Raw genomic sequence first — 27,906 nt, 5'->3', positions numbered from 1 at the left:
TATAATTATTCTGCAGATAGTATTCGTCAAGGTATTGCATGGATTAGATTTCACTTCAAGTACTATATGGCTCTATCTAGCAATCAGAAGTGTACCTGGTAGTGCTGTGTCCTAACTATTATGTAAAAGATTACCCATGCAAAAAAGTGGGTGGGTTGGTAGGACTTTTGTGAAAGTGTGCTCCACCTGAAACCTGGCTTTGATTTTTGAGTGTGGTTTCAAAGTTTGGAGGCAACTAAAAAGAATTTCCTCCTTATCTAGACTAAATGAGGACAAAAGGGAAGACTGTCCAGAGTACAAACGATGACCTGTAAGATTAAAAAGAAGTCTCTCTGTTGGAATTTTATCATCACTCGTAAGTGACAAAGCACCAAAAGACAGGTTTCTGGCAGGAGCAATATATTTTCTTCAGGGCAGTAAAATCATCAGCGAGGTGTCTGTATGTCTGTAGTGCTGCTTGAATATGAAAGCAATTCTCTGAAGCTGGGTGGCTTAATTCCATTGTTTTCATCAAGAATGAATATTCTGGATCGCAATTTTCAGTGACTGATTGTAATGAGTACGGGCTTGGAAAATGGATGAGCAGGCTTCTTGAATGATTGCTGGACCCGGCTCCGATACCATTGACAGCAATATTTGCATCTATCTAAAAAGAGATTAAATGTTAACAGGGCTTCAGTACATTTGTCTGCCTGGCATCTTGTGTGACTGGTTTTCCTATTAAATTAAGGCAGAGGAAAGGGCAGAAAGGAAAGAGAAGGGGGGGAGGGGGAAAGAAGAAGGGGAAAGTAGAGACAGATGGCAAAGTGAAACTCTTCACATTCCAGTCTCTGTATCTGTTTTGTGTAAAAGAATTGCCGGGAAGGGAACAAAGTGGAGATTCCGGCATTGCAGGGGCCTGGACTAGTTGACCCCGGGACCCTTTCCAACTCAACAATTCCACGATTCCATGACTTGCTAGATTATCACCTGATGTGTGTGTAATGAAAACTTGCTACTGCTCAAAATGCCCGAGATAGTTGTGTAAATTTGCTGTAGATAAACCCTCAAAGAGTGCTGTGGCGTCTTTGGGGTTTACATTTTTTAAAAATAAATAAATTAGACTTGCTTCTAATCTGTCACCTGCTGCTTTTATGATGTCCTCAATCACGTGGGAGCCCTGCTCCCCTTGAAGCTGCCCTGTTGGTGTCTGACTACTGTTCCTTGCCCTTAGCCATGGCTGGGGGTCCAAAGCCACAATGGCTATGTGATATACCTCCAAAGCTGGAGATAAGAACGCCAGTTGCTAGAATTCATGCCCTCAGGTCCTGCTTGGGTATTTCCCATAGGCATTGGAGTAGCCACTGTGAGAACAGGATGCTGGACTAGACGGGTCATGAGCATGATCCAGCTGGGGTCTTCATATGTTCATTTTCACATATACAGTGGTACCTCTGGTTTCAAACAGGATCCGTTCTGGAGCCCCGTTCGCAACCTGAAAGGAACGCACCCCGCGTCTGCACACGCGCAGGTCGCGATTCGCTGCTTGTGCACATGCGTGTGACATTATTTTGCGTGTCTGCGCATGCACGAGCGGCGAAACCCGGAAGTAATCCTTTCCGGTAGGACGCAACCTGATAATGCGCAACCTGAAGCAAACATAGCATGAGGTATGACTGTATAATAATAATAATAATAATAATAATAATAATAATAATACTACAAAGTCTTCCTTCAGTTCAGAGTTTTTGCCCAACTGGAAAACAGCGTAAATGCGACACATATTCATTAACATATAATCATGGGTTACACAAGACAGTAGTATTTTTCAAGAACACCCCCCCCCCTTCTTTATCTTTTAAATGTTACATTCCCCCCACACTGAATTCCTTCAAATTTAGACAGACTCCAGTCCACATCACTGGGTCATCTACTCCAGTCTCACGAGAACGAGGAGTTCTGAGGATGAAAGTCCAGAAAGATCAGACTGTGAACAAGAAAAATAAGCCCATTATTCACCAATATATTGGCATTCTGTCTCTTCCTCCTACCAGTCCAAGCACTGCACATGAAAATTACAGAACTGAAAATACACTGTATCTGAGATGCCACATAAGATCTATGAACAATTTGTCCCTCTTGTCATTGTCAAGAAAACCTCAGCAGAAGGTGTGTGTGGAGGGAGGTGGGATTTAAGTCTCTCTAAGATATTAACTAAACCAGCAGTTTTCCCAATCCATTGCAATTCCCTACATCAGCCTTCTCCAACATGGCGCCATCCAGGTGTTTTGGACTACAACTTCAATCTTCCCCAGCCAACATGGTTGTGCTACTTGGGGATGATGGGAATTGTAGTCCAAAACATCTGAAGGGTGCCAGGTGGGCTGCAGAGACAGCCACCATGATAATTTCCCATAATTCCTTCACATAGCATTGGCCCGTGGCATTGTGGGAAATGGAAATGAAGCAAGGTCGATGAGGAGTGTGGCCTGAGGAGAGCTCCAGGGGCCAGGCAGAGAAGCCTGGAGGGCTGGATTTGGACCCCCAGGACTAAAATTCCCTACCCCTGCGTCAGAAAGTCCCACATTCAACCCCTGGCATATTCAGTTAAAAGGGTTCAGCAGCAGATGATGGCCTGAGATCCTACCATTCAGAGCAGACAACAGTGGGCTAGCAGTTAAAAAAAAGTCCAAGCTGGTATATGGCAACTTCCCATGCTCCTATATCTACCAGAAGCAGAGATGGCAGAGCACATTGCTCATCTGCTGACTCTCTGGGAAATGGAGGGGTTACAAAGCCAGGTAGATGTGCAGCTATGGCCTCAGGTGGCACAGGAGAGAGAGGTCACACTAGAGAAGAGAGGGAGATAGAGACCCACCATCTTTTCCACGTGCTCCCAGAATCTGCTGCCATTTTAAAAAAGCTCTTTTGCACAGGTCATGGAGTTTTGGTTTCAGATGGTTCCCTGCAGAGGGAAAAGCAAAGCTTTGAAAGAGAGGAGCTTTGTCGCTGCCCGGGGCAGCCAGGATCCGAGTCCTTACTGCCAGGTGAAAGCAAATGAGAGCTCAGCTGCAGTGGCTGAGGGGAGCAGCGGAGCCAGCCAGCACCTGGGGGGCTGAGAAATTGGCATGTGTCTGTCGACTCCAGTCAACCAACCGGCAATCAGCACCAGCTGAAGATCTGCTCTTCAAATGACTGATTCCGTTCCGTAAGGCTGGAGTGGACCTCAGACCATCAACTCTCTCCAGTATACTTATTAATACTCAGGAAAATGCCCCAGCTGAGGCTGTTAGCTGCAGGAACAGTGGCGAGGGAGAGAATGAGTCGAAGGGAGGAAAAGCACTTAGGAAGACAGGCAGGGAAATGGAAACAAGGCTTCTTAAAAAAACAAAAACAGCAACCTCTATTTTGTTTCTGTTTTTCAAGGGGCATTTCTCTGCAGCACCTGCCATCTGCTTTCTGGTCCGTTGTGACCTCTGATGATCAGGGCACCCAAACTTGTGGTTTTATTTTGTTTTTTCAATGGCAGTTTTGGCAAGCGACAAGAGGTGTATTATTTCAGATTCTCGAGTTTCCAAAGTTGTGCCTTAACCTTTCAATCTGCTTCTTAATACCCACGTCAGGGCTCTTGCAGAGAAAGAGGCTTAGTGTCACTGTCCTCAATCAGTGTCCCTTCATTCCCTTTCATTAAGGACCATGTTTTCCTGACAAAGGATAACAAATGGACACCCCTGGTCCCTAATGCGCTTTTTGACTACAGAGCCTGTTTCATTCCTCTGCAAAGCAATTGCAATTATTTGTCATTTTAATATGACTTGGCAAGGGGATCCAAAAACACAGGGCCATTATTCATCAAAACGTATAGTCCCCCCCCCCTCCTTGCATTAATATTACAATATCATTATTATTAACCTGACATTGTATGGGCTAGGTATAATGGCATCATGCAAAATAAAGACACACAAAAAAGGAATGGAGGGTTAAATTATTTTTCAACCACACTCATACTGCAAGGCAAAAAGCAATTTAAAGAACTGTTCCATTTCTGTTAAAAATGCTGCAATTTATTATCATTAGTGCTGGGCTACCTTTTACTGTGCTACTAATGGAAGCAGTATTTTTCCACAATTAATTGGGAATAGTAAAGCTGCGTTGCACAGCCATTCACATCATGCATAAAACAGATAATATTAAGTACTGGATGTTTTACATTTCTGCCATCCAAAGCTTCTACCACAATGTGCTTTGAAAACAAAAACAGGAAAAAGCAAATTTATCCTTGAGTAGGTACTTCAACATTTCATTCTTTTGTAACCTGTCTTCTTCTTCTTCTTCTTCTTCTTCTTCTTCTTCTTCTTCTTCTTCAGTCCTATAGGCAGGTTTTATTTTGGTTTCGGGCTGTTGATACTGGTGATGGGATGAAAAGTTCTCAAAAGTGAACTTTTGGCCAGCTGGAGTTTGGAGATCACTGACAAAATAGAGATGATTTGTTTTACATTAAATTATATTTAGAGGTCAAATTAAGCAGTAGAATCTTTAGTTAAAGCACACAAACACAAAAACATTCTCTAGACCTATCTATCCTATAACACAGGCATAGAAAACCTGTGATGCTCCATATACTGTGGGACTCCAACTCCCATCAGGTGGAGGATGATGGGAGCAGCATTCCAGCAACCAATCCCTTATCCCTGCAATAACATAGATTGACTTTTACACTAGCTTGACAGTCATGGCTTTCACCAAAGAATTATGCGAACTTACAGTGTCTAATCTCCACTAAAGATTCCCAGTCAGCACCGCATTCTCATGACCGGATTGCCAGGGATCTTCTGGGAAGGGGGAATTACCTTAGGCAAGGTTTAATTGTGCAGCTTGGTTATGCCCACAAACTTGGTTGGCAGAAGAAGTCCAGACATCTCCAGGGATGGCCCAAGACTTCCTATCACTAAAGCAGAGCAGCAAATGGCTCCTCCCTACCGTGGCGGTGCTTAGTGATGTTTGTATATGTTTCATACTTGTAAACCACTTTGACTCCTATTTTAGCTTTAAGTGGCATATAAAAGAATACTAATGAGTTGCATCCAATGCTAGTTCTACTCAAAGTAGGCCTTTAGAAGCTGATGGATGTGACTAACTTTGGTTCCTTAATTTCAATGTGTCTCCTCAGAGTAGGACTAGCATTGGATGCAACATCATATCATCTAAAGTTGTGTGGCAGTGAAAATGCAGCAATAATACCTTAACCATTTGCTGCCCTTTCGTGACACCCAAAAGTAGCTGTCTGAGGTAGTCACCCCAATCTGCCTAATGGTAGAGTTAAAACTGCCCATACTCTTTCTCAGGGAGACACGAAACCCCTTGGTTGAGGGTCTGTTACATCAACCAAGCCTTTCTTGGCCTATAATCAGTGAATTCCAGTTCCTCGTGTACTATAGTGTGAAAAGCTTCTCCCAGCAACAAACAGTGGGTCGTTTTCAAGTTATTTTCCCCTCAAATGTCAGTGTAATTATTTATTTCCAATGGAGTTGCCAGACTGGCAAAGCAGAAACAGAACGTGCTACTCAGAAACATCTCCCCAAATGAAGGTGCTGTGGCAAACAGCATCACACAACACCTCGCCAGATTGGACTCCCTGCATTTGACCTCTGACAGTCCTCTAGGAAGGTGAGAAAACGTTGTGTTGGGGCTTTTGCGCTGAGCAGCAAAGGCTAATAGAGCCTTGTGATTCTTCTCATGATGAAGACTGTTGTCCTCTGGGAGTTAAAACCAAATCAAGCATATTTCCCATCGGAGTTTTCCACACAATCCAAAGTCCAGCTCAAGAGCAAGCTATATAACAGCTTAGCTGACCTGCATCCTCCCAAATCTCTGAGAGAGTAACCTGAACAAGTTTTACTATAAAGAGCTCGGCGTGATATTAAATCCATGAAGATTTGTTCTCATGCTACATCCTCCTCGCCCCATAATTTCCCTGTGGTTTCTGCTCTCTGGCACTAAGGTATTTGTGATCTGAATGTGTGGAACTGGGAATTCTCAGGCAATTCTCCTAATTCTTTTTCACTGCTGCTTATGGTTTAAAGTTGACATAAGATCATGACTTGTTCCAAAGATCATAACTATAGTTTCCCAGTAAGGATGAAATGGTTAATTGGCGCATAGTGTGGCAAGCCACAAGTTGCGGCCTGGCACATTTTCTTTTGACCCCACAAACAAATCAAAGGCAGCACCAGGCAGCACATCACAGTGTTGAGCTGGGTGGGGAAATTGCCCTTTCTGTTCTTCAAATAATCATGGGATGTCTCCAGACTGTCACTATTTTGCAGGAAGGAATAAGTGCACACTGGAGATTTAGGTTTTTGCAATTAAAGTGGATTAAAGCCGTGGTTCCCAACCTTTGGGGTATGGCAACCCAAAAGTTCAAATTTATTTGGCATGGTGACCCATCAGTTCATTCCCACATGAATTTCGGCCTTAGGTACTGTAAATACAGCCATCGATTTAGCACATTTCAACTGCGTTTGCTTATTTTATAACCATTACTTGATGCACCCCAGCAAAAGTTTATCTAATGTGGAATTGTTGAAATATTTATAGTACTTACAAAATTATTCAGTTTTGCTTTATCTGATCACAGGATATTTTGAGTTCATTTATAAAGTATGCAACCTACCTGCACTTGTGGATTGGGACCATCAGATTGGGAAATGCTGGATTAAAGTATTCTGTTGCCCTAGCGCAACAAATTCACTTAAACACACTCATATTTTGAAGTTAGGAAGGTGGTGGGGCAATGTATTGAAAAGTGTGGGATGAATGAGCGATTCATGGGAAGACATGTACACAATCTGCAAGCAAACCAGGATGAATGTTCATTGTCATAGAACCAGCACACAAACAAATGTGCAACGAAGACCGAACATAGTCTAACCACCATGTAAGCTTTGAGCAAGCAAATCAGGATACACTGATGGCATCTACACACATGCCTAAGACTGTGTATGGCCACATCTACTTTTTGCCCAGGCCCACCCCAGCATGTGGCCCTCAAAGGTGTTACAACAGAGCAATGCAGCTCTCTGCCTGAAAAGGGTAAGCCATTCCCTACCCTTTAATAATTTTGTATTGATTTCAAGAGAACAAAATAAAGAACTTCAAGAAACCATACACAGTTGAATTTAGTTACAGATACAGGTTATAGAATACTTAGCACAGAGTCAGACCAGAGCACAGCAAATTTATTACATTATCTTAGCAGAATCATTACTAGTTTTGTGTGACTATTACGCATCAGCATAGCCCCTGCAAAGTGGGACCTGGGTATTGCGTGGGCCTGAGAATTCTGAGTCCTTGTTAATAAAGGAAAATAAAAATAAAAACCACATTTCCTCAAGCTGTTCTTTCTGTGCTTCACCTCTCCCCACTAATCTGTGTTGTGTAAGATGTTCAGATGGGGCTATATCCCAAACATTATTGAACCATGCCTCTTTAGATAGCACTGTACATCATTTCCTTTATTGAGTAATGACCATCTGAGCCACCAGCAAAAATAAGACAATATTTTTATGCTTACCTGTTGGATTAAGGTCACTTTCCAGTGATAACAGTGAAAGGGAAGGGTCAAGCAACAGGAGTCGACCCATTATTGATGAAATTGTGCCAAATACTAAGACCAAACCACATTTACTATTCTGCATTCCCACCACGCTTGAAAAAATATATATTCCAAACACCTTCTCCAGCACAAGGGGGATCATCCTTGAATTAGAAGCTTCCTCGTTTGATTGCTTATGCCACAAAGACGAGAGCAAAGGAGCTACAATTGCAGCCAAGAGGTTTGGTCACATATCCCTTAAGTATCTGCTCATAAATTCATGTGTTTATCACAATCACAGTGTTTTGGTGTTCTCCTAGGCATGTAATGTGTGCAGTTGCTCAAAGGTACTACGTCAAGCACAAGCTTTTAACTCAATCCACCCACTTCCCTTGCTATAGCAGGAACGTTGTACAGTGCAAGAGGGGAAAGTTTTCCTTTTAAAAAGAAATTGCCATTTCTTCCTAATACAAATCATGAAGCCAACAGAGGGCCTTCTTTCAATCCTCGCGAGTATACTTCGTTCGTCCTTGGAAAAAATATATCGAATGCAGCTTTCAAAGTGATTTATTATGTGTTATTGTTACAGTGTTCAATATTGTTCAATACCGAACTACTGTACTGATTACCACTCTCCACTCTGCTTTAGTTCTATCATGTGTTTTTATTTACCTCCTGAGGCCAAAAAACATTTTAATTGGTTTAGTGAAGCTTGAACTCTCTTTTATCAATGACAGGTTTCATCAGAAGGGAACTAAACCAGAAACTCTCTGCATAGAGTTTTGCGCCCCTCTCACCAAGCAGCGAGAAACTTCTCTTTGGGGTCAGTTTCTTAGGGACAAAAGATGCCACAGGTGGCTCCTCCATACCACAAACCCTTTTATTTCTGAGGTGTTGCTGTGCTGCTATTTGTTTTAAATTGAATTGGCACTTTGTTCACATCAGCACCATCCATTTAAAGTAGTGCCATGCCACTTTAAACAATCATGGCTTCCCCCAAGGAATTCTGGGAGCTGTAGTTTGTCAAGGGTGTTGAAAAGTTCTTAGGAGACGCCTATCCCCCTCACACAGTTACAATTCCCATACTTCCCTGGCAAGATGATTCATGGTTATATGCTACTCTGGGTATACAATAAGCTCGCATAGGTTTCAATGCATTTTTTGTAACCTAACTTTCAGCAACCAGATGTTCTGGACTACAGCTTCCATCAACCTCAGCCAATATGTGATGGGTGTTGTAGTCCTAAACATCTGGAGGGCACCATGTTGGGGAAGACTATCTTAACCTTTGCATCTAGATGGGTGAACTTTCTGTTCCTTGTTTTCAAATCTACATTTCCATATCAAGTTGTGACTATAAAAATAGTATCCATGAAGATTCATGCATTTTAATGCAAATATCATCTAATAAATACATGTTCATATGCAATTTTGCCTAACATACACATATTTGCAAAGCTATTTATCCTTAAAAAAATACATTGTTGTATATTGTTTTCACTAATAACGTTCTTTTAATGGACACTTTGCCCCCAGTATTTTTATTTTTGTACACATAGGTTGGAGAACTGCATTGCAAAATTTGGAGAAGTATGATATTTCGCAGGACAACTGTGTTTTGGTTCTCATATTGTTTGGGGATGTATAGATTAGGTAGGTTTGCCTTTAAATGATAACTGAATTGAATTCCTCCTCCATCCTCACCTATGTGATTGTTGTTTTTATTGTCGCGCACAGCGAGAAATGGCAGGGGGGGAAATCATGAATTAAAAGCCATTTGAAACTTTCAAGTTCGATTGAAATTCAAGAAACATATGCTGTGTTTCTTAAAGTAAAGTTTAGGGGTTTCTTTAAAACAACAGCAACACATGCTACCCTTGTTTCTACATTACATAAACAGAAACCGTTCTAGCAAACTCAAGATTTGCACTTTAGGCAAATCCTAAAAATCACAGCGTAATTAATGACATTGTTTTGACTTTCTATACAAAGTGAAGAGATATTATACTGTGAATTAAAATGTATAATGGACTGTTTGGGGTGTTCCATGTTTGTGATATCTGCTGAACTGCAAAAAGTTGTTAAATTATTTCAACTCCTTTTTTCCCCCATCCCACTGTCTCTTTTCTTTATTAGCAACAATAAATTCTTATATTTTATCCTTTCTTTGTTTATAGGGTGAAAATGGCACATAATGCCCTTTTAAATGGATGTAAAGTTGGACGGTGATGGAGTGTCTGGGTCGTGATTTAAATGCCTTTGCCCTGTGCTTTGTTGGTTTTCTTAGTTCCCAAGTGAGACGATAATGTTTTATAACTACCATTTACTTCTGAATAAAATTAAATATAGAAGTATAAGCATGGGGTGGGAGTGGGATAACTTACCCAAACAATAAATTTGAAAGTTAAACTGTTTTGATCACATCTAAAATGAAAGAGGTTAGCATCCTGCCCCAAACATTATACTGTAGCTTCTTGGATTTGAACCAAGGCTAATTGATATGATGAAAGAAATTTACTTTTTTCAATCAGGGTCAAGTACTAATGTGGTACCCTCTAGATGCTGTGGGTGGCAATTCCCATCAGCCCCAGCCAGCTAGAAAGGTGGGAGCACAGATATCTGAAGGACACCACATTGGATAACTCTAATCTAAGCTAATAATGTAGCAAGAGTCCTGCAGGATCAGGCCAGAGCCTATCTAGTTGAGGAGCTTGTTCTCACAGTGGCCAACCAGCTTACAGACAGCCCGCAAGAAGGAGCTCAGTGCAACAGCACTCTCTCTGCTTCCGATTCCCAGGAATGGGTTTACAAATGCACACTGACTCCTGCCCTGGAGGTAGAACGTAACCATGTAATATGTTGGTAAAGCATGTCTAAGTGCTATGTCTGAGCTGCTCTGGAGCTGCTTAGCATGCACAGTGTCCAAATTTCATCATGGCATGACCTAAAAACAAGCAGCATGGTATACAATGGCCTTGGCCCTGTATACCTGAAGAAATGTCTCCACCCCCGTCATTCAGCCCGGACACTGAGGTCCAGCTCCAAGGGCCTTCTGGCGGTTCCCTCACTGCAAGAAATGAAGTTACAAGGAACCAGGCAGAGGGCCTTCTCAGTAGTGGTGCCTGTCCTGTGGAACACCCTCCCATCAGATGTCAAGGAAATAAACAACTATCTGACTTTTAGAAGACATCTGAAGGCAGCCTTGTATTGGGAAGTTTTCAATGTCTGGTGTTTTGTTCTGTTTTTATATTTTGCTGGAAGCCGCCCAGAGTGGCTGGGGCGACCCAGTCGGATGGGCATCTTTTCAGTAATAAATTATTATCAAGTAGAAGTCTCTTCCATCACTGTCTTTTAGCTGGAGATGCCAAGGGTTGAGTTTAGAATCTTCTGTATGCAAAGTATTTGACCTGGTCAGTCACTTTGGCATATGAATCCATCTTTGGGATTGGACTGTTAGAATGGCACAAATGAAAACCGCAATAAAATATTGCAGCATATCCTATACTCCATCCTAAGGGATGTAAGGAGCCACAGTTTTCCTTTCCACTCTGGTTCATTGCATGTACCACTGCTTCCATTTCGCTGACGCTCATCTACCACCAAAAAAAGAAAGACACTGTTCATCTGTGGCAAAATGGCATAGTTTACAAAGTTTATGTAATTAATTATGGAATGCATTGCTATTATGTTATTCCGCCCCATTCATTTGAATGCGAAGGAAATTAAATGCAAATGCAAGGGTGGGGGGGAGAGAGACGTAATCAGTTACATATAATTTGCAGACTGAAAGCAGCAGCCGCAGCGAATACAGATCGTATTCCCTGGATTGATTTTCATCCCAGACATGGGATGAATAAGCAAACATTGACAATTTCCACTCCCATTTCATTGGAATTCTCTGACATCCCTTCCTCCTCCTGTTTAGGATTCCAGCCAGTCCTTCTCCCCAAGCAAAATATCCTATTTCCCCACTAAGAAGAAGAAGAATAATTTGGATTTGATATCCCGCTTTATAACTACCCTAAGGAGTCTCAAAGCGGCTAACAATCTCCTTTCCCTTCCTCCCGCACAACAAACACTATGTGAGGTGAGTGGGGCTGAGAGACTTCAGAGAAGTGTGACTAGCCTAAGGTCACCCAGCAGCTGCATGTGGAGGAGCGGGGAAGCGAACCCAGTTCACCAGATTACGAGTCCACCGCTCTTAACCACTACACCACACTGGCTAACTCCTGGTCTTCTTTTCCAACTAACTGTCAGTGTTCTGTGGCGAGAATGCTCAACCCTCGTTGGGCTGCTGGGGAGAGGGCTGCCCCCCTGAATGTTTGTCCCCCCCCTCTTTTTCTCTCTCGTTCTGGAATGCTCAGGTATCATCCAAGCATAGTGGCTCCTCTTCTCAGTGGTCCCATTTGGGTTCTACTCCTGTTGACACTCACTACCAACGTTCAGTATTAGCAAGAACATTTTTGTGCTAGGAGAGACAGGATTGCTGTGGAGGTTTCCCCACCCCCAGCCCAGATCTTAATTAGAGTTTACAGGGAAGTAGCATTAAAATCTATGTTCAGAGTATGCTAATACACTGTCAAGAATTCTTCCTTGCCTCTAATTTCAGCGAAGAAAAGGAGTTTGCAGTTCAGACCCATCCTCTCTATTTTATACTCAAGGCGGGATAGTACGACTCCTTAGGTCAAAATAACAATATCTGCTGCTATACACTTCACTGCCATTGAGCCTCATGCTATTCAATAGAATGCATTTCAGCTCCAGCTATTTCCTGTCACCCAATGGAGTATGTGAATGTCAGGCTCTTTCTCATCAAGTCTCCAAAGAATGGCTAGGACATCTCAGGACAAGCTTTGCCATAATGTCTCTGCATCACCTATTCACTCTCTTCCTTTTGTATCGTCATAATAACAGACTTGCAGAGCTCTTCTGGCAGTTGGGAGCGCGGGGTGGCGCATACTGGCCCTTTCGCTATATACCTTATTTCTCACTTGCCGACAATTTTCTCGAGGGAAAAATATATATATTAGGATGAAATTTCTCTCGGCTGTCCTCAAACCAATCTCCTTTTCGAAGTGGAATTGGTGCCGCCGTATCTTTTATTGGATCAGCTGGTCCTTGGAAGATCAGAAAGCATTTGAGTCACTGAAACGTTCATAAGATTAAAATGTGTCGCAGCGGATGGATTGCAGGTTACATTCCCAGGTGGCTTTCACAAGCTGAATCCTGGCATCATTCCTTCTGTTTATGAGGTTCAGTCTGTGAGTGCCATTGTGTATGTAGCCAGGCCTGGTGCCAGCAGCCGGCCAGGTCAGATACGGGCCTAGTGTCCCAGGGGCTCAGAGTGAACCTTCATTGACCCAAACTGGCTGTGTCACCACTCCCTGCTGAGGTGAGGCTGAGGTCTGCAGTGTGTGTGTGTGTGTGTCTTAGAGATGGGGGGCATCAATGGCACTGTGCTGAGGGGCCCCTGAAATCTGGTACCAGCCCTGTATGAAGCCAAAACTGGACATGAAGGAGATATCGGAGGTCTGGGGAAACCTCAAGGTGGATAGGATTTTTAAAAGGGGGGATGAGGGATGTGAACCCCCCAAAATAGTTCAGTGAGGACTAAGCTTGCTTAATGGTCTTGGAGGTGAGGGAGAAATAAAACCAGTCAGGGTGGGGACATGGAATGAAGTGGAATCCTGGAGCAGCAGCACTTCATCCTGCAACATTTTATTGCAGCTCCCACTTGTGGCTCACCAATTTATTTCTGGCCAGACTAGGTGAGGTCCTTCTAGTTCACAGATTATAGGTTTAAAGGAAACAAAAGCCCAAGAAAAACAACGGAATATGTATTAATTGCTACTAACTCCCTAGTTTTTTTTTCTTCCCAATATTGCCTATCGCGTAACCTGGTTTCCACAGAAAGCCCAACACAGCCAGTGCAAAAACAATTATGAGACCCAGAAAATAAAAAATGGCACAGCATTATACTCAATATTTATAAACTACAGCAATGAATATGCAGAAAGAAAACCCCAAATGATACAAATCAGAAGACGGCACCCTGTTAGAAAAAAATCTGTTTGGACCGCTCAGTCATTTTGAATTCAGTCTGTTTTATCCCATTGTCCTTGGAGAGAGTGGTAACATTCAAGTCCTGGTTCTTCCTGTGATTTTCTGGCAAATAAAGGGGTGTTTTTTTCCATGCAGCTGCTTTTGTCATGGTATTACTGCGGATCTTACTCATATACCCACTATATGAGTTCTTGAAGCTCTACTAGTTTGTCCCACAGAGATTAATAAGCAAGGATACAAAATACCACATATTACATTAATAGATTGACAGTTAGTAAAACTATTCAGTATAGGTTTCCTAAACCAGAAGTTCCCTACCATTCTTATTCATCCTAAGGATGGTACGATATTTGGCCTCAGTAGTTTTACAAATGGAGCAGAGCAGCAGAACTTGAAGAATGAATATTAGCAAGTGTAAGGGTAAGCGTCACACTAATTCCACGGAGGCCCCATTAACTACATATTTTTTTTAGAACATCAACATACTCCAGCAGAATTGTATGCTTTTGTTGTCATAGAGCAGATTCGTATGTGGTGGCTCCCTGTTTGTGGAATGCTTTCCCAAAGGAGCCTCGCTTGGTACCTTTGTAACATACAGTGGTACCTCAGGTTACAGACGCTTCAGGTAACAGACACTTCAGGTTACAGATTCTGCTAATCCAGAAATAGTACCTCGGGTTAAGAACTTTCCCTCAGGATGAGAACAGAAATCGTGCGGCGGCGGCAGCTGGAGGCCCCATTAGGTAAAGTGGTACCTCAGGTTAAAAACAGTTTCAGGTTAAGAACGGTCCTCCAGAATGAATTAAGTTCTTAATCCAAGGTACCACTGTATCTTCAAATGTTAACCAGTCTATGGCCTTTTAAAGTATGGTGGTGGTGTTGTCTTTAAAAAAACACACAAAAAAAAACTTCTGTTATACAATATTATGTATTTTGTACTTTGTGTTGTAAACAGCCCTGTGGTCTCTTGATGTCTCATTTCAAAGGGCAAGACCCACATTCAATAAGCGTGAAGTTCATTGAATGTTCCCTTTAACTTCTGTAAGTCCTAATGGATTCAATGTCAAGTTTGAGTTAATTTCATACCTGTAACATCTGCTGGTAATTAATCACCTTCGAAGGCATTATCATAGCTGTTATAAATTAGGTTTTCAGAAAGTTGTGTTTATTCTGTCTTTTTTTTTCTGAGAGAAGTTTATGTGCAGAAGTTGAGTGAAATATTGGATGGTTCATATTGGGAAAGTGCAAGAGACAGACAGAGAGACAGACAGACAGATACTGTGTTGGATATATAATAATAAGTTGTACTTACAGTTAAATAATTTGTCAAGGTAAAAGCAGCTGCATGGGGGAGACAAGCTTTATTTGCCAGAAAAGCACAAGAACTGGAATGCCTCTTCCAGAGTTTAAGGTTATCACACTCTCCAAGGACTACTGAGGAAACAGACTAAATTGAAGAAGACTGAGCAGTCAAAATGATTTTTTTTCCCTCCTGGTGTGTAATCTTCTGATTTGTATTATTCATTTTTTTATTTCTGTAGTTTATGGTTTATACATATTTATTGAGCATAATACCATGCCATTTTTCTATTTCCTAATTGCTCTTGCATTGGCTTCTAGGGACCCCAGTTGTTATTGTTCTTTATCCCAACACAACCAGCGACTTTTCAATCGGCACTTATTTGGGCATGTCCACTAGACACTAAAATTGGGCTCTGTGGTTTGTCATCTTTAATAAGATATAAGCTTTTGAATTCTAAACTTTCAATCCTGGCAAGACTCTTCTTTCAAAGTCATGAATGTTGTGGAAAAGCATAGCTGAGCTGCTGAGTGTTTGAAACTTTCAAGCCAGGTCTTCCAGAAATGCTGTGCTGAATATTTCTCTCTCTCTCTCTCTCTCTCTCTCTCTCTCTCTCTCTCTCTCTCTCTCTCTCTCTCACACACACACACACACACACACACACACACTATAAATTTATGAGAAATTACATTCAAAAATGGTGAAAGAGGAAAGAACATTTCAGGGAAATTCTCATGGACAAGGTTCAGGGTTTCTGTTCTGCTAACCTTACTTTCAAGGTGGCCAAAGGGTCTTTGTGGGTGCCCCTTCTTTTTTTCTGCAAATCGACTCTCCAGTGGTCTGCACTGTGCAGCCTCCCTGGATGCTGATGTTTCCTTAAAAAAACTTCAGTGACACCCTTACCTTGGCTTTCTGTAAGAACAGGAAAGTTGGGAGGGCCCTCTTTAAATAAATCAGTGAGAGAGGGTTTTTTGGTTTTTGAAAGATAAAAGGTAGGACTTTCATTAAAAACAAAATCAGTGCCTGCACAGAAGGGGCTCAATAAGGGACCTCCTTGGATTCTCATGCTTCAGTTAAAGCTCATGGGATGATGTCAATAGTTAACTTCTTCCTTGGGGCTTTTTCAGGTCAGGAAGTTGAGGCAGCTAAGGAGGCTGCAGAGATGCTTAATTGAAATATGCACGTGAGCTACAGCCACCTCACAATGATAAGGTAAGCTCATCCCACCCCAAATGATATGAATTTTTAAAGTGCCCTTGGTATGGATAATTTTAATAAAATGGGAACAGAAATTGCCAATGTTTTCTTATTCATCCCATGTCCAGAAAGCAAATGAATCCAGAAATCAATATTTGTTACTGTTGTTGCTGTCAGTTTGCAAATTTTGTAATGATTCAATTTATGTTGTGTTTCCTTTGCATTGAAATGAATGGGATGGAATAACATAATGACAGTGATTAATTAAATAAGTTACATGATTTCACCATGGTGGACAGCAAAATGAATAGCATAGTTTGTGGCAGAAGATGACCTGCAGTTGAACAGAAACAGGGCTGTATGCACCGAATACAGGGAGGAATAGGAAACTGTGCTTTTGTTCATCCCTAGCTCCAAGCAAGGAGCAGAATAATGGAACCCTCTTTTGCTGCAGAAAAAAACTTTTGAGAAATTAGAGGACAAATTTTGGCACATCACCATGTTCAACTAGCATAAGCTAGCGTCTCACACTGGTACTTAAATTCTTATCTGTTCCCTTGTTCCACCATAGAATCTTGCTCGAGTTTAGCAAATTAAACAGCTCTGATGCTCACACTATGTTAAGAACTACAGTGCCCTCTTGTGGCAGAAACGTGGGACGGAATGATTCTTAAGCGAACAAAAGCCCATTTCCAAATTACTGTTTTTAAAACAATGGGAGTGCTCAAGGTCACTACTGCACCTGACAATACATTGTAGAGGCTGGTTTCAGAAATCTCAGGGCATGAAGGTAAAAGAGGTGGCCACCTTCCTGCAACTAAGCAGATCTGTGTCTCTTCAGTGACTGGGAACCATTTACAGATAAGTAGCCGTGTTGGTCTGCCATAGTCAAAATAAAAAAATTCCTTCCAGTAGCACCTTAAAGACCAACTAAGTTAGTTCTTGGTATGAGCTTTCGTGTGCATGCACACTTCTTCAGATACACTGAAACAGAAGTTGCCAGATCCTTCTATATAGAGAGAAGGTGGGGAGGAGTATTACTCAGAAGGGTGGTGGGAATGGGAGATTGGCAGATAGCTGAGATGAGCCTGTTGACGACTCTTAACGACTGCAATAGGTCTTACAGGAAAAGGCAAGGGGTGAGAACCATTTGTGTGTGTGTGTGTGTGTCACCTTGGGCTCCATCACAGAAGAAAGGCAGGACAGAAATTTAAGAAAATAAATAAATAAAATCTACCACTAAGCGCCTGCAAAGAATCCAGGATTGGGCCTGACTCCTTTTGAGGCAATGTAAAGAACAAACTCTTCCAATGCTACACAATCACAGCAGCAGCCTCTTGGGTACTTCCATAATTTTGGAGGGTAACCACACTTTCTAAGGGAACGGCCACAGCTCAGTGGTAGAGCATCTGCTTTGCACAGATAAGTTATTTTTATTTCACAAGATTTAGGTACCATTTGGGTTGAAATGAAACTTCCCAGGTAGAGTTGGGAAATCCCTCCCTCACATTCTGGAGATCTGCTGCCTGTCAATGTTGGGCAATGCTGAGCTCAATGGACCAATGATCTGACTAAGCATACGGCAGGTTCCTGTGCTCCTAATTTCCACTGCACTCGTGTAACCGCTGTATGGCAAAAATTATAGATATGGCTGGCAAAACCATTGCCATTACATATGTTGGCCAAAAGCAAGTTAACTTGGGGTACATAGTAGTTATATATCAACCTACAAAGCTTTTGTCCATCTGCTCCCACTTTGCTGAAAGTCCCCCAAGACCAAATATCTCAATCAGCTACATGATCACATATGACGGCTTCATGTTATTCCATTTTGATTGCATATATTTTAATAAATACAGGAAGTGACGTTAAGGGAGGGTACAGCACCTGCATGGCATTTTTAAAAAGATCCTAGCTTCAATTGCTGAGTAAAGCTGGGAAAGATTTGTGCCACACCCTACTTTCTCCATGTGAATCCAGGCATGAAATTCTGGTCATTCCTGGATAAGAAATTCAGCCTCATGTGTGAACCAGCCCTTCAGTGAGATCAGCGGAAGAGGACAAATGTACACTTCTTGTGCTGGGGTCAGCACTGTTTTGTGCTGGTGCGCTGGCAAATTCTGAAGAGCAGAAGCTCACAGTGACAGCTTCCATTGCCAAGGACAGTCCAAAATGCAGGCAGCAGTGCTGATCTGCTATCTCCCATCATCTCTGACCATTGACTATGTTGGTCCTGGACTGATGGAAGCTAGAATCTGACAGTATCCAGAGGCTGGAGAAAGCAGGCATGTGATTGTTCTTACACACCTGTTATGTAACCTGGGTGTTTTGTCCGCAAATTCTAACAATGCTCATGCAGTATTTGTTAAGTAAACCATATCATACATGACTTGATTCTTTTAAAGAGCTGAAGATAAATGAACAAACGAAACACCAGTTGATTCTCACTTCCTGGCAACATTAATAAGTCTGTATCTTTCAAAACTTTCTTATTGCCACTGACTATCAGTTATTGGCTATGTAAATAAATATGGATTTTGTCACAGTCATTATGCCGATGAGGCAGAACACACAGCACTTTCCCTCCCACCGAAATCAATGGCAATGTTCCAATTGATTCTATGAGGTCAGGATTGCACACAACAATTCTTGACAAACTTGTCAACTTAAAAGTTTTATATTTCTCTGTTACGTGTAAGAACGTATATTCTCTGATTTTCCACTGCGGGTCACGACAGTCGTACCTTAGAAGTCGAACAGAATGCATTCCAGAAGTCCGTTCGACTTCCAAAATGTTCAAAAACCAAATCACGGCTTCTGATTGGCTGCAGGAAGCTCCTGCAACCAATCAGAAGCTGCGGAAGCCCCATCGGATGTTTGGCTTCCAAAAATAGTTTTCAAACCAGGACAGTCACTACTGGGTTTGCGACGTTCGGGAGCCAAAACATTCGGGAACTAAGCTGTTCGGAAACCAAGGTACGACTGCATTTATTTATTTATTTCTCTCCCCCCCCCTTTTTTTTTTAAAAAAAAACATTTAAGAAGATAAAAAGATCCTGCTGAATTAGGCCCGTGGCACATCAAATCCAGCATCCTGTTGTCACAGAGGTATAGACTCAGACTGTAACTATCACTTGTGTAACACCAGATATGCCCACCACCATGAATAATGAGAAGCAATAGTGGACAGTGGGGTGGCTGAGAGACCCTTACCTAACCTCCCAGCAGATGAGTCACTTCTACTTACCAGGAAAGGGAAGGGTGAGGCAGCAGAGAGGGCAGCATGCTGCAAACGCATAGGCAGGAATGCTGGATTGGCTCTGCTGGTGTGTTCGCACCATACCCACCTTGCCCCTCTCAGTAACCAGGGGTGACTCACCTGCCTGGAGGCCAGGTAAATGCACCCGCCCCATGACTTCATCCACTACTGATGAAAAGGTAGGTGGGTGAATACCCATCATTAAGGAAACTATGTTTCTCTTATTCCTACCCTTGTGTGCATTGATGTAATAGAAGAGGAATGAAGAAGAGGGAAGCTCTAGGATCCCACCGCCCGCCAAGCTAGAGCAATGACATCATCTGCTGCAGTGCCAGGGTAATTGACAGACCCTCCTGTATCTAGCAAGTGGATGAGATAATAACAAAGCTTTCAAGTTTTACTGTTTGATTGTGTCAGAATGATCATGGAACAATTCAGGAAATCATAGAATCATAGATGAGGGAAACGAGGCTGGATATTTTTTCTTGTTGAGTTTCATCTTAAATGGCAACACTTCTTTGAGAATGTTCCTGATTGGAAGCTAATGATTGAATTTCAGCCGGCTGAAGGTCTTTTGCTAAAGCTCGCTGTGTTTTGCAAGCTGAACCTCAGCAGTCAGAAATGAGCATCGCTGAGCTCAATGGGACTTCCTCCAAGGAAACCGTACACAGGATTGCATGATCCTACTAAATTATGAGTATTGTTCTAGATCAAGTAGTTTTCAATCTGTGGTGCATATCCATCCACTGACAGCATTTTAATGCCTAGTTCAGGATGAGCACAAAAATCAAAATGTGCCTTTGGGCTAAAAATACATTGTCAGAATTTAGCGTAAGAGCAATTTCTTTAAAAAGCCTGTTGGCAATTAGAATTAGGAGCTTCCATAGAAACAGAACTATAAAACATTTTACTTTCCATTCCCTCTAGATAAAAGATGATTACCACTAATACAAGCTGCAGGAGAAATCAATAGGATGTTTTATATCCCCAGTAGGTCATAAACTTACTATAATTAAGAATGGCTAGCTCTTTGCATCTTCCTGTCCTCCCAGCTATTCATAGTGTTATGGGTTTGCAGGGGGCAAGGATCCCTCAAAATTCCTGGGTTCTCCCTATAAATCCTGAAATTAGTAAATATGAAGTCAAACAAGCTTCATTGGGAACTGGGCTTAGAAAGATGCCACCCAAGAACAGAGACAAGTGATGGCTGAGCCATCGCCATGACACAAGGTGAGACAAGCCATCAGACAAGAAAGGGGGAGGCTGTCAAGATTACAGGAAAAATGTGAAATCTTTCACAAGATACTTTATAAATTATTGGGGATTTTGGTGGGTGTAGAATCAAACCTATCCATTTGTAAAGAAATCAGCCCTGAGTGCTCACTGGAAGGACAGATCCTGAAGCTGAGGCTCCAATACTTTGGCCAACCTCATGAGAAGAGAAAACTCCCTGGAAAAGACCCTGGTGTTGGGAAAGATTGAGGGCACAAGGAGAAGGGGACGACAGAGGACGAGATGGTTGGACAGTGTTCTTGAAGCTACCAGCATGAGTTTGACCAAACTGCAGGAGGCAGTGGAAGACAGGAGTGCCTGGCGTGCTCTGGTCCATGGGGTCACGAAGAGCCGGACATGACTAAACGACTAAACAACAACAACAACAGGACTGAGTTTACTTAATCACTGTGTGTAGTGCTTTCCCCCCTCCCCTTCCCATAGCTCTCTAGTTGCCCAAGATGCCTGAGCTTCCTGATCTGAAGAACTCCTATGGGAAGACTTACCTTTCCTTCGTATCTTCTCCTGTCTTTTAATCAAAGTATGGGAAGCCGGGGAGGGTGACTACCTTTTGCGTGAGATTAGTGTACTGGCTGATTTTGTTTTTAAGGGAAGTTTACTCCTTACCTCTTTCTGCAATTATTTCTTCTAAATGGGGGAAAGGTTGTTGTTGTTGCTATTTTACAATCAATGCCCAACCCAGGCACTTGGTAGGCAGAATCGCGCTTTCGGCATTTACAGGAAAGGTTTGTCAAGGACATCATGGAGTTTGCAGGAAGCATGGGAACCTGGGAAGTCTGCAAAGTGCAAACAACTGAGTAATATTTGTAGGATGAATGAAGAGAGACTCACAAGCACCTCTTAGCCACTTCAAAAGTAAGCTGAAGTCAGCACTAACCTTACTTCCCCACCCATGATAATTTCTCTTCCCTTTTATCATTTTCAAATGCAATTTCTTTTCTTGTTATGCGATGGGGAATGGCAGAGGGGGGAAATGCAGTTTTCTTATTTCTGGGCACAAAATATTAGGGAGTGCATTTCCAGCTCCCAGCTAAAATTGTGGATATCTGCACAAACCATTGGACAGCTCAGGACACACTTCTGACTGTTATTCCTCTGCATTCTAACCAAAGTTCCATTACTTTTGCTTTTGTATTCTGCGTGGGTCCGTTATTCAACCTAGTAAATTGCTCACCCTCGGTTGTCACTGAAGCTATGCACTGACCTGATCGGTCTTGAGATCTTTCCACAATAAATTCCCCGCTGCTCTCCCTAGCCAATATATGGGCTGATTGCTCCATTTGGCACACATTTCCTGGGCTGGTCTCTTGCTCCCAGATTAATTATTTCCTCTTTGTCTATACTGAACTCGACTTGCCGTATACAAGCTATCTACATGAAAAGAAAAAAAAAGCTTTATGAAACCTTATTATATTCCTCTCACCCCCACCCCATTATTGTCTCAACATCCATATTTAAGATTGCCTGCAAGTTGTTGCTGTTTTAAATCTGTTTGCAAACCATTAATATCGGGGTGGCTCAACCATGAAACTACTTTGGAGCTGAATCAAATCATAAACACAATGTTAACAACTAGCAAGGCTGTCAGGGGATACCCTGGGCTTGGTGTACTATATATATGGATTGGGCCTTCTGCATCCCTCCACTATGCCACCACAGTCTGTTTACAAGAACTCCTGCTTATGTACATATTGTTGCATGCCAGCCCAATCTCTGAGCAGTGAGAGATTCCAGAGTTTGTGTTTCCTTCGGAATGAGAGACAGCAGATACCATGGTGTCTTTATGATATAGGTTTATTTGTCCATATATACAACTCAAGCTTAAGATGGAAGCGTTCAGAGTATTAACACCCAAAGAAGGCATTGCTTCTTCCATAGGTCATGCCTACAACCAGAAATATGCCAAGGAGGGAATGTGAACCTCAGGCTGAGCAAGTCACTATTAAATGCAAATCAGAGAAACAAAGAATTGTAGAGTTGGAAACGACTGCATTGGGTCATTCTAGTCGAACCCCCTGCAAGGCAGGAATCTCAACTAGATCATACATGAGAGGTGGCCATCCAACCTCCAAGGAAGGAGAGTCCACCACCTGTTGTGGGAGCCTGTTCCACTGTCAAACAGGCTCTAATTGTCAGAAAGTCCTTCCTGATGTTTATGTAGCTTTTATATAATGTTATTGATTGATTGATTGATTGATTGATTGATTGATTGTAGTTATATCCCACCTTTCCTTCAAGGAGCTCAAGGTGGCATACATACTTCTCTTCCTCTTCCATTTTATCCTTACAACAACCCTGTGACGTAGGTTAGGCTGAGTGTAAGTGACTGATCCAAGGTCACTCAAGTGTGCTTCATGGCTGAGTGGAGATTTGAACCGTAGTATCTCAGGGCCTGCACGGCATAGTTCATAGCTTCTCTGAGTTATTCAAGCCCCTTCGCCATGGCAAGGCAATGACAAACTTAGACAGCATCTTAAAAAGCAAAGACATCGCCTTGCCAACAAAGATCCGTATAGTTAAAGCTATGGTTTTCCCAGTAGTGATGTATGGAAATGAGACCTGGACCATAAAGAAGGCTGATCGCCGAAGAATTGATGCTTTTGAATTATGGTGCTGGAGGAGACTCTTGAGAGTCCCATGGACTGCAAGAAGATCAAACCTATCCATTCTGAAGGAAATCAGCCCTGAGTGCTCACTGGAAGAACAGATCCTGAAGCTGAGGCTCCAATACTTTGGCCACCTCATGAGAAGAGAGGATTCCCTGGAAAAGACCCTGATGCTGGGAAAGATTGAGGGCACAAGGAGAAGGGGACGACGGGGGACGAGATGGTTGGATAGTATTCTCGAAGCTACCAGCATGAGTTTGACCAAACTGCGGGAGGCAGTGGAAGACAGGAGTGCCTGGCGTGCTCTGGTCCATGGGGTCACAAAGAGTTGGACATGACTAAACAACAACAATCTCAGGTGCTAGTCCAACAATCTAGCTGCTACCCCAACACTAACTCTAAGGAACTCACAGTGGTGATTCAGTAGTAAGCTTCTGAAATAGATTACACTGATAGTGACTTACTCAAAGTCTAGTGAGCTATGCCAGCAATTTATAGACTGTGTCCCTTTTTTTCAAAAAAGGGAGCAAAACTTGAGAAAACAGAAGCCATCATTTTAAGGACAAGCCATTCTAGGTAGAAACACACTTCTCCTTCACATGGCTTCAATTTAATTAACTCAGAGTTAATCTTGATTTTAAAATCTTATCCGGGTTCTGCAAGACTGCAGTGAAGAGCTACCGTGAGCAGATGCAGTAGAGTATTTGATGCACCAGCCATATAAGATATTGATATAAAGCAGCAGCTAATGGACCCAAACCAAAATCAAAGGCCAGAGGAAGTGCAGAGAATATTCATGAAATAGGTCCCACATAGGAACTCCGATACTTGGAAGAGCAGCATTGACACCTGGTGTTAGATCAGCAGTATTGCTTTGAAAATTAAAGGACTTTTAAAAAGGACACTGGCTAGTTCCAAGCTAGGGATGGCGTGAGACATTTCGGCACCTGACGCAAAGCACAAAATGGCACCCCCTCTCAATCAGGGGAAAAGGGGTAAGCGAAGGGGGGGCAAGTAAGGGGACATTGTATCGAATTATGCATTCTTAATCCATAATTACCTGGTTGCTAGTTGTGAGTCATTCCAAGAGAAGACTGGCAAGATGCCCCAAAGAAGGAATATTTATACTAAATTTTCCTTTGAAGAATATAAATCCACAATCCATTCCTAAACTTCATTGCTAACTACCACAATTATAAGTGGAAATCAAACTTACAGTAAATTATAGCAGGATGGCTTTTCCACAGGATCTCTGGATGCATAAAAGAAAAATAATAAATTCCACTATTAGAATAACATTCGTTCAATCTTTTGGACATGGAAACATGTCTGGTGTGCAACTGGGCATGCTAAAAGTTGTCAGTTAAAGATTCTGAGGCAGCTTGCTGTCTCCGTGAAAACAAACCTTCCTGCCTAATTGGGAGCAATTAGCATTTTTAAAACACATGTAGTTTATGGATTTGTTGTAAGTGTGGCTTATTGCTTGCAACAGATGTTGTCCATTGAAGGTTTTATGGCTTTACAATAAGCTTAAAAGTTTTATGGTTTATCAAGGGAGACAGTCATGCTGTTTTAAGATAGAAGGTGAGGGAACCAGAAGATCAGTGTGTGAATCTGGCCTGTGTTGCCTCTCATGATGAGGGAATCTGATAGGAAAAGTGATGCCTTCATTCCCCAGGCAATAGGCTCAGCTGGGCTACATTAGGTTGAGGGAAATTATTAATAGGAGTATCAAATATGGGGTCTGATCCATTACCACAACACAGGCAGGTTGCACAGAAGTGCAAGTATTTGCCACAAGCTGATTAATTCTGCTTTTTTGCAGGGATCAGGTATACTTCTACCTGCCCCACACCTGATGCCACATATGCCATCAGGTGTGGGGCAGGTGGGGATAATAGTCTTGTGGGCCAAATGAAGAGGCCTAGTCAGGCAGAGGTTCCCTACCCCTGTCCAATTCCATGCCAGATATTTTTTTTAAAGGGAAAGAATGGATTGTGTTGGTAGAACTTTCCATCATCTCCATTTACGTGTGTGTAGTCTACTACAGTTTGTGAATTTTCATAATACCTATGATTCCCCTCAGGGCAGCTGAGAAAAGAAACAGCAGTATCTATATCTTGAGAGTTATCAATAAATGGGAAAATATGGTCCACTGAACTTACAGTGGCCACACTTGAACGATCGATGACTGAAGAGAAATTCCAGTGTGGAACTGCTGAATTATACTTCTTAAGAAGTTCAGTTTTTTCACCTGTGACCTGAACTGAGATAAAAGAACAGCCCCCACCCCCGACCTCTGCAAATATTAATTAGGTTGCCAACACCAGGATGTTTGTGTTGTCTTCAATGCTGCTTTGTGAATGGTCTCTCTATTGATTTGATTTTTCATATAATCATCAGAATCTGTATTATTATTATTATTATTATTATTATTATTATTATTATTATTATGCATTTCATTTTCCTCCATCCTCAGTGCTAAGAATCCTCTGCTGTCAAAAGTATACTGCTGTACCTTGGATAACATGTCACGTATCTGATGAAGTGGGCTCCACTTCATAACAGCTTATATCATTATAAATTTGCTAGTCTTTTAAAAGGGCCACAAACTGTGTTTTTGTTGCTGCAGGCAAAAATGGTTACCCCACTGGAAATTGTTTCCTATTCCTCTTTCTTTCCATCAAGCCCAGTTTTCTACTGCTGGCACTTTTCCACTACTATTTTACAAACACACACACACACACACACACACGTGATACCCTTTCAAGTACTTCAGTGCTCAAATGGCAATCAAGCAGAAAAAGGGATGTTACATAAGCTCAAGAAAGGCCTCATTCTTAGGGCTGAACTGGATTAGATGCTGAGAAATGCACAATGAGACTCCTGATGGCTCACTTACAGCAATTTAGACTATCATGCGACCCCCCCCCCCGAGGCAAGGAGCTAAATAACTGCAGTCATACCTCAGGTTATGAACGCTGCGGGTTGCATGTTTTCGAGTAGTGGACCGTGCCGAACCCGGAAGTACCGGAATGGGTTACTTCTGGGTTTCGGCACTCACGTATGCACAGAAACACAAAATGACATCACACGCATGCACAGAAGTGCCGGATCGCGTCACGCGCATGCGCAGTGCTTTACGCTGCGGGTTGCGAACGTGCTTCCCGCATGGATCACATTCACAACCTGAGGTATGACTGTATGCAACTTTTAGAAGACATCTGAAGGCAGCCTTGTAGAGGGAAGCTTTTTAATTTTTAATGTTTTATTATGTTTTCATATAAGTTGGAAGCAGCCCAAAGTGGCCAGGGCAACCCAGTCAGATGGATGGGGTATAAATAATAAAAATTGCTCTTGATGATGATAAATAGAATGTCCCTATTTCCACCTAAGAAATGTTGGAGGGTATGAATTATGTACCACCCACCTGTCAAAAAGTGCTTTGTCCAGCACTTCCTGGGGGGGGGGGGACTTGGCCCCAAAGCTGATCCACCGGCATTGAACCTGTGCAACCAACTGCTTTTTCTTTCTTTACATTATTGGATTGTAATTGGTATAGTTACAGGTAGGTAGCCGTGTTGGTTGGCCGTAGTTGAAACAAAATTTAAAAAATCCATCCAGTAGCACCTTAGAGACCAAGTAAGTTTGTTATTGGTACGAGCTTTCGTGTATATGCACTGAACGAGCTTTTTTCGTGCATGCACACGAAAGCTCATACCAATAACAAACTTACTTGGTCTCTAAGGTGCCAGTAGTGATGTATGGAAGTGAGAGCTGGACCATAAAGAAGGCTGATCACCGAAAAATTGATGCTTTTGAATTATGGTGCTGGAGGAGACTCTTGAAAGTCCCATGGACTGCAAGAAGATCAAACCTATCCATTCTGAAGGAAATCAGCCCTGAGTGCTCACTGGAAGAACAGATCCTGAAGCTGAGGCTCCAATACTTTGGCCACCTCATTGGAAGAGAAGACTCCCTGGAAAAGACCCTGATGTTGGGAAAGATGGAGGGCACAAGGAGAAGGGGACGACAGAGGACGAGATGGGTGGATAGTGTTCTCGAAGCTACCAGCATGAGTCTGACCAAACTGCGGGAGGCAGTGGAAGACTGCCTGGCGTGCTCTGGTCCCTGGGGTCACGAAGAGTCGGACACGACTAAACGACTAAACAACAACAAAGGTGCTACTGGAAGGAATTTTTTAGTTTTGTTTCGTAATTGGTATGTTATGGGTTGTGTTGACTTAATATGCTCTTCATCCTCCCTTTCTAAATTCTATTATGCAATATTTTTAAACCTCCAAAACTAAAAAAACAGGAATCCAACCCGACTCTTCCCATTTTTACATGGACACTCGCGCACAGAGCATTCATCCAGGAAACGAGAGCCGGGCGGGACTCTCCCACTTTGAAACGAGCCCTTCTTTGTACCCACCCTATGAATGAGCATCTCGCTCTTTCTCCGGCTCCGCCCGCCCGCCCTGGATTGGCCTGCCTACATGCCTGTCGCGCAGCTCAGTCGAATCACAGCCAGCCCTGTTGTTGATTGGCGTGCGGCCGAGCGTGTTTGTGTGCATCCCTTCCCTTCCCCGCCCCGCTTCTGACCGTGTTGTTAA

General features: G+C 42.5%; 1 protein-coding gene across 5 annotated transcripts; it reads right to left on the bottom strand.

The window, feature by feature from the left end:
- Nucleotides 1-1,864: 1,864 nt before the first annotated feature.
- Nucleotides 1,865-27,765, bottom strand: LOC308569413 (uncharacterized protein). Of its 5 annotated transcripts, XR_014000700.1 has the most exons (5): nt 27,638-27,765; nt 21,292-21,461; nt 4,271-4,447; nt 2,858-2,944; nt 1,865-1,966 (listed from the first exon to the last, which is right to left on the bottom strand). XR_014000700.1 is itself a non-coding variant. In XM_081163363.1 (4 exons), exons 1-4 carry the CDS (start codon nt 27,662-27,664, stop codon nt 1,921-1,923), a joined length of 420 nt encoding a protein of 139 aa, XP_081019489.1. In that variant the 5' UTR covers nt 27,665-27,765; the 3' UTR covers nt 1,877-1,920. The 5 variants fall into 5 exon arrangements, 2 of the variants coding, with proteins under 2 accessions (XP_081019489.1, XP_081019490.1); XM_081163363.1 differs by lacking the exon at nt 2,858-2,944 and having other exon boundaries at nt 1,877-1,966; XM_081163364.1 differs by lacking the exon at nt 1,865-1,966 and having other exon boundaries at nt 2,675-2,944.
- Nucleotides 27,766-27,906: the final 141 nt, after the last annotated feature.

Source organism: Podarcis bocagei (assembly GCF_964188305.1).
Source record: "Podarcis bocagei genome assembly, chromosome: 12".
NCBI lineage: Eukaryota > Metazoa > Chordata > Lepidosauria > Squamata > Lacertidae > Podarcis > Podarcis bocagei.
Note: the sequence above shows the minus strand (reverse complement) of the source record. Positions and strands in the feature narration are given on the sequence as shown.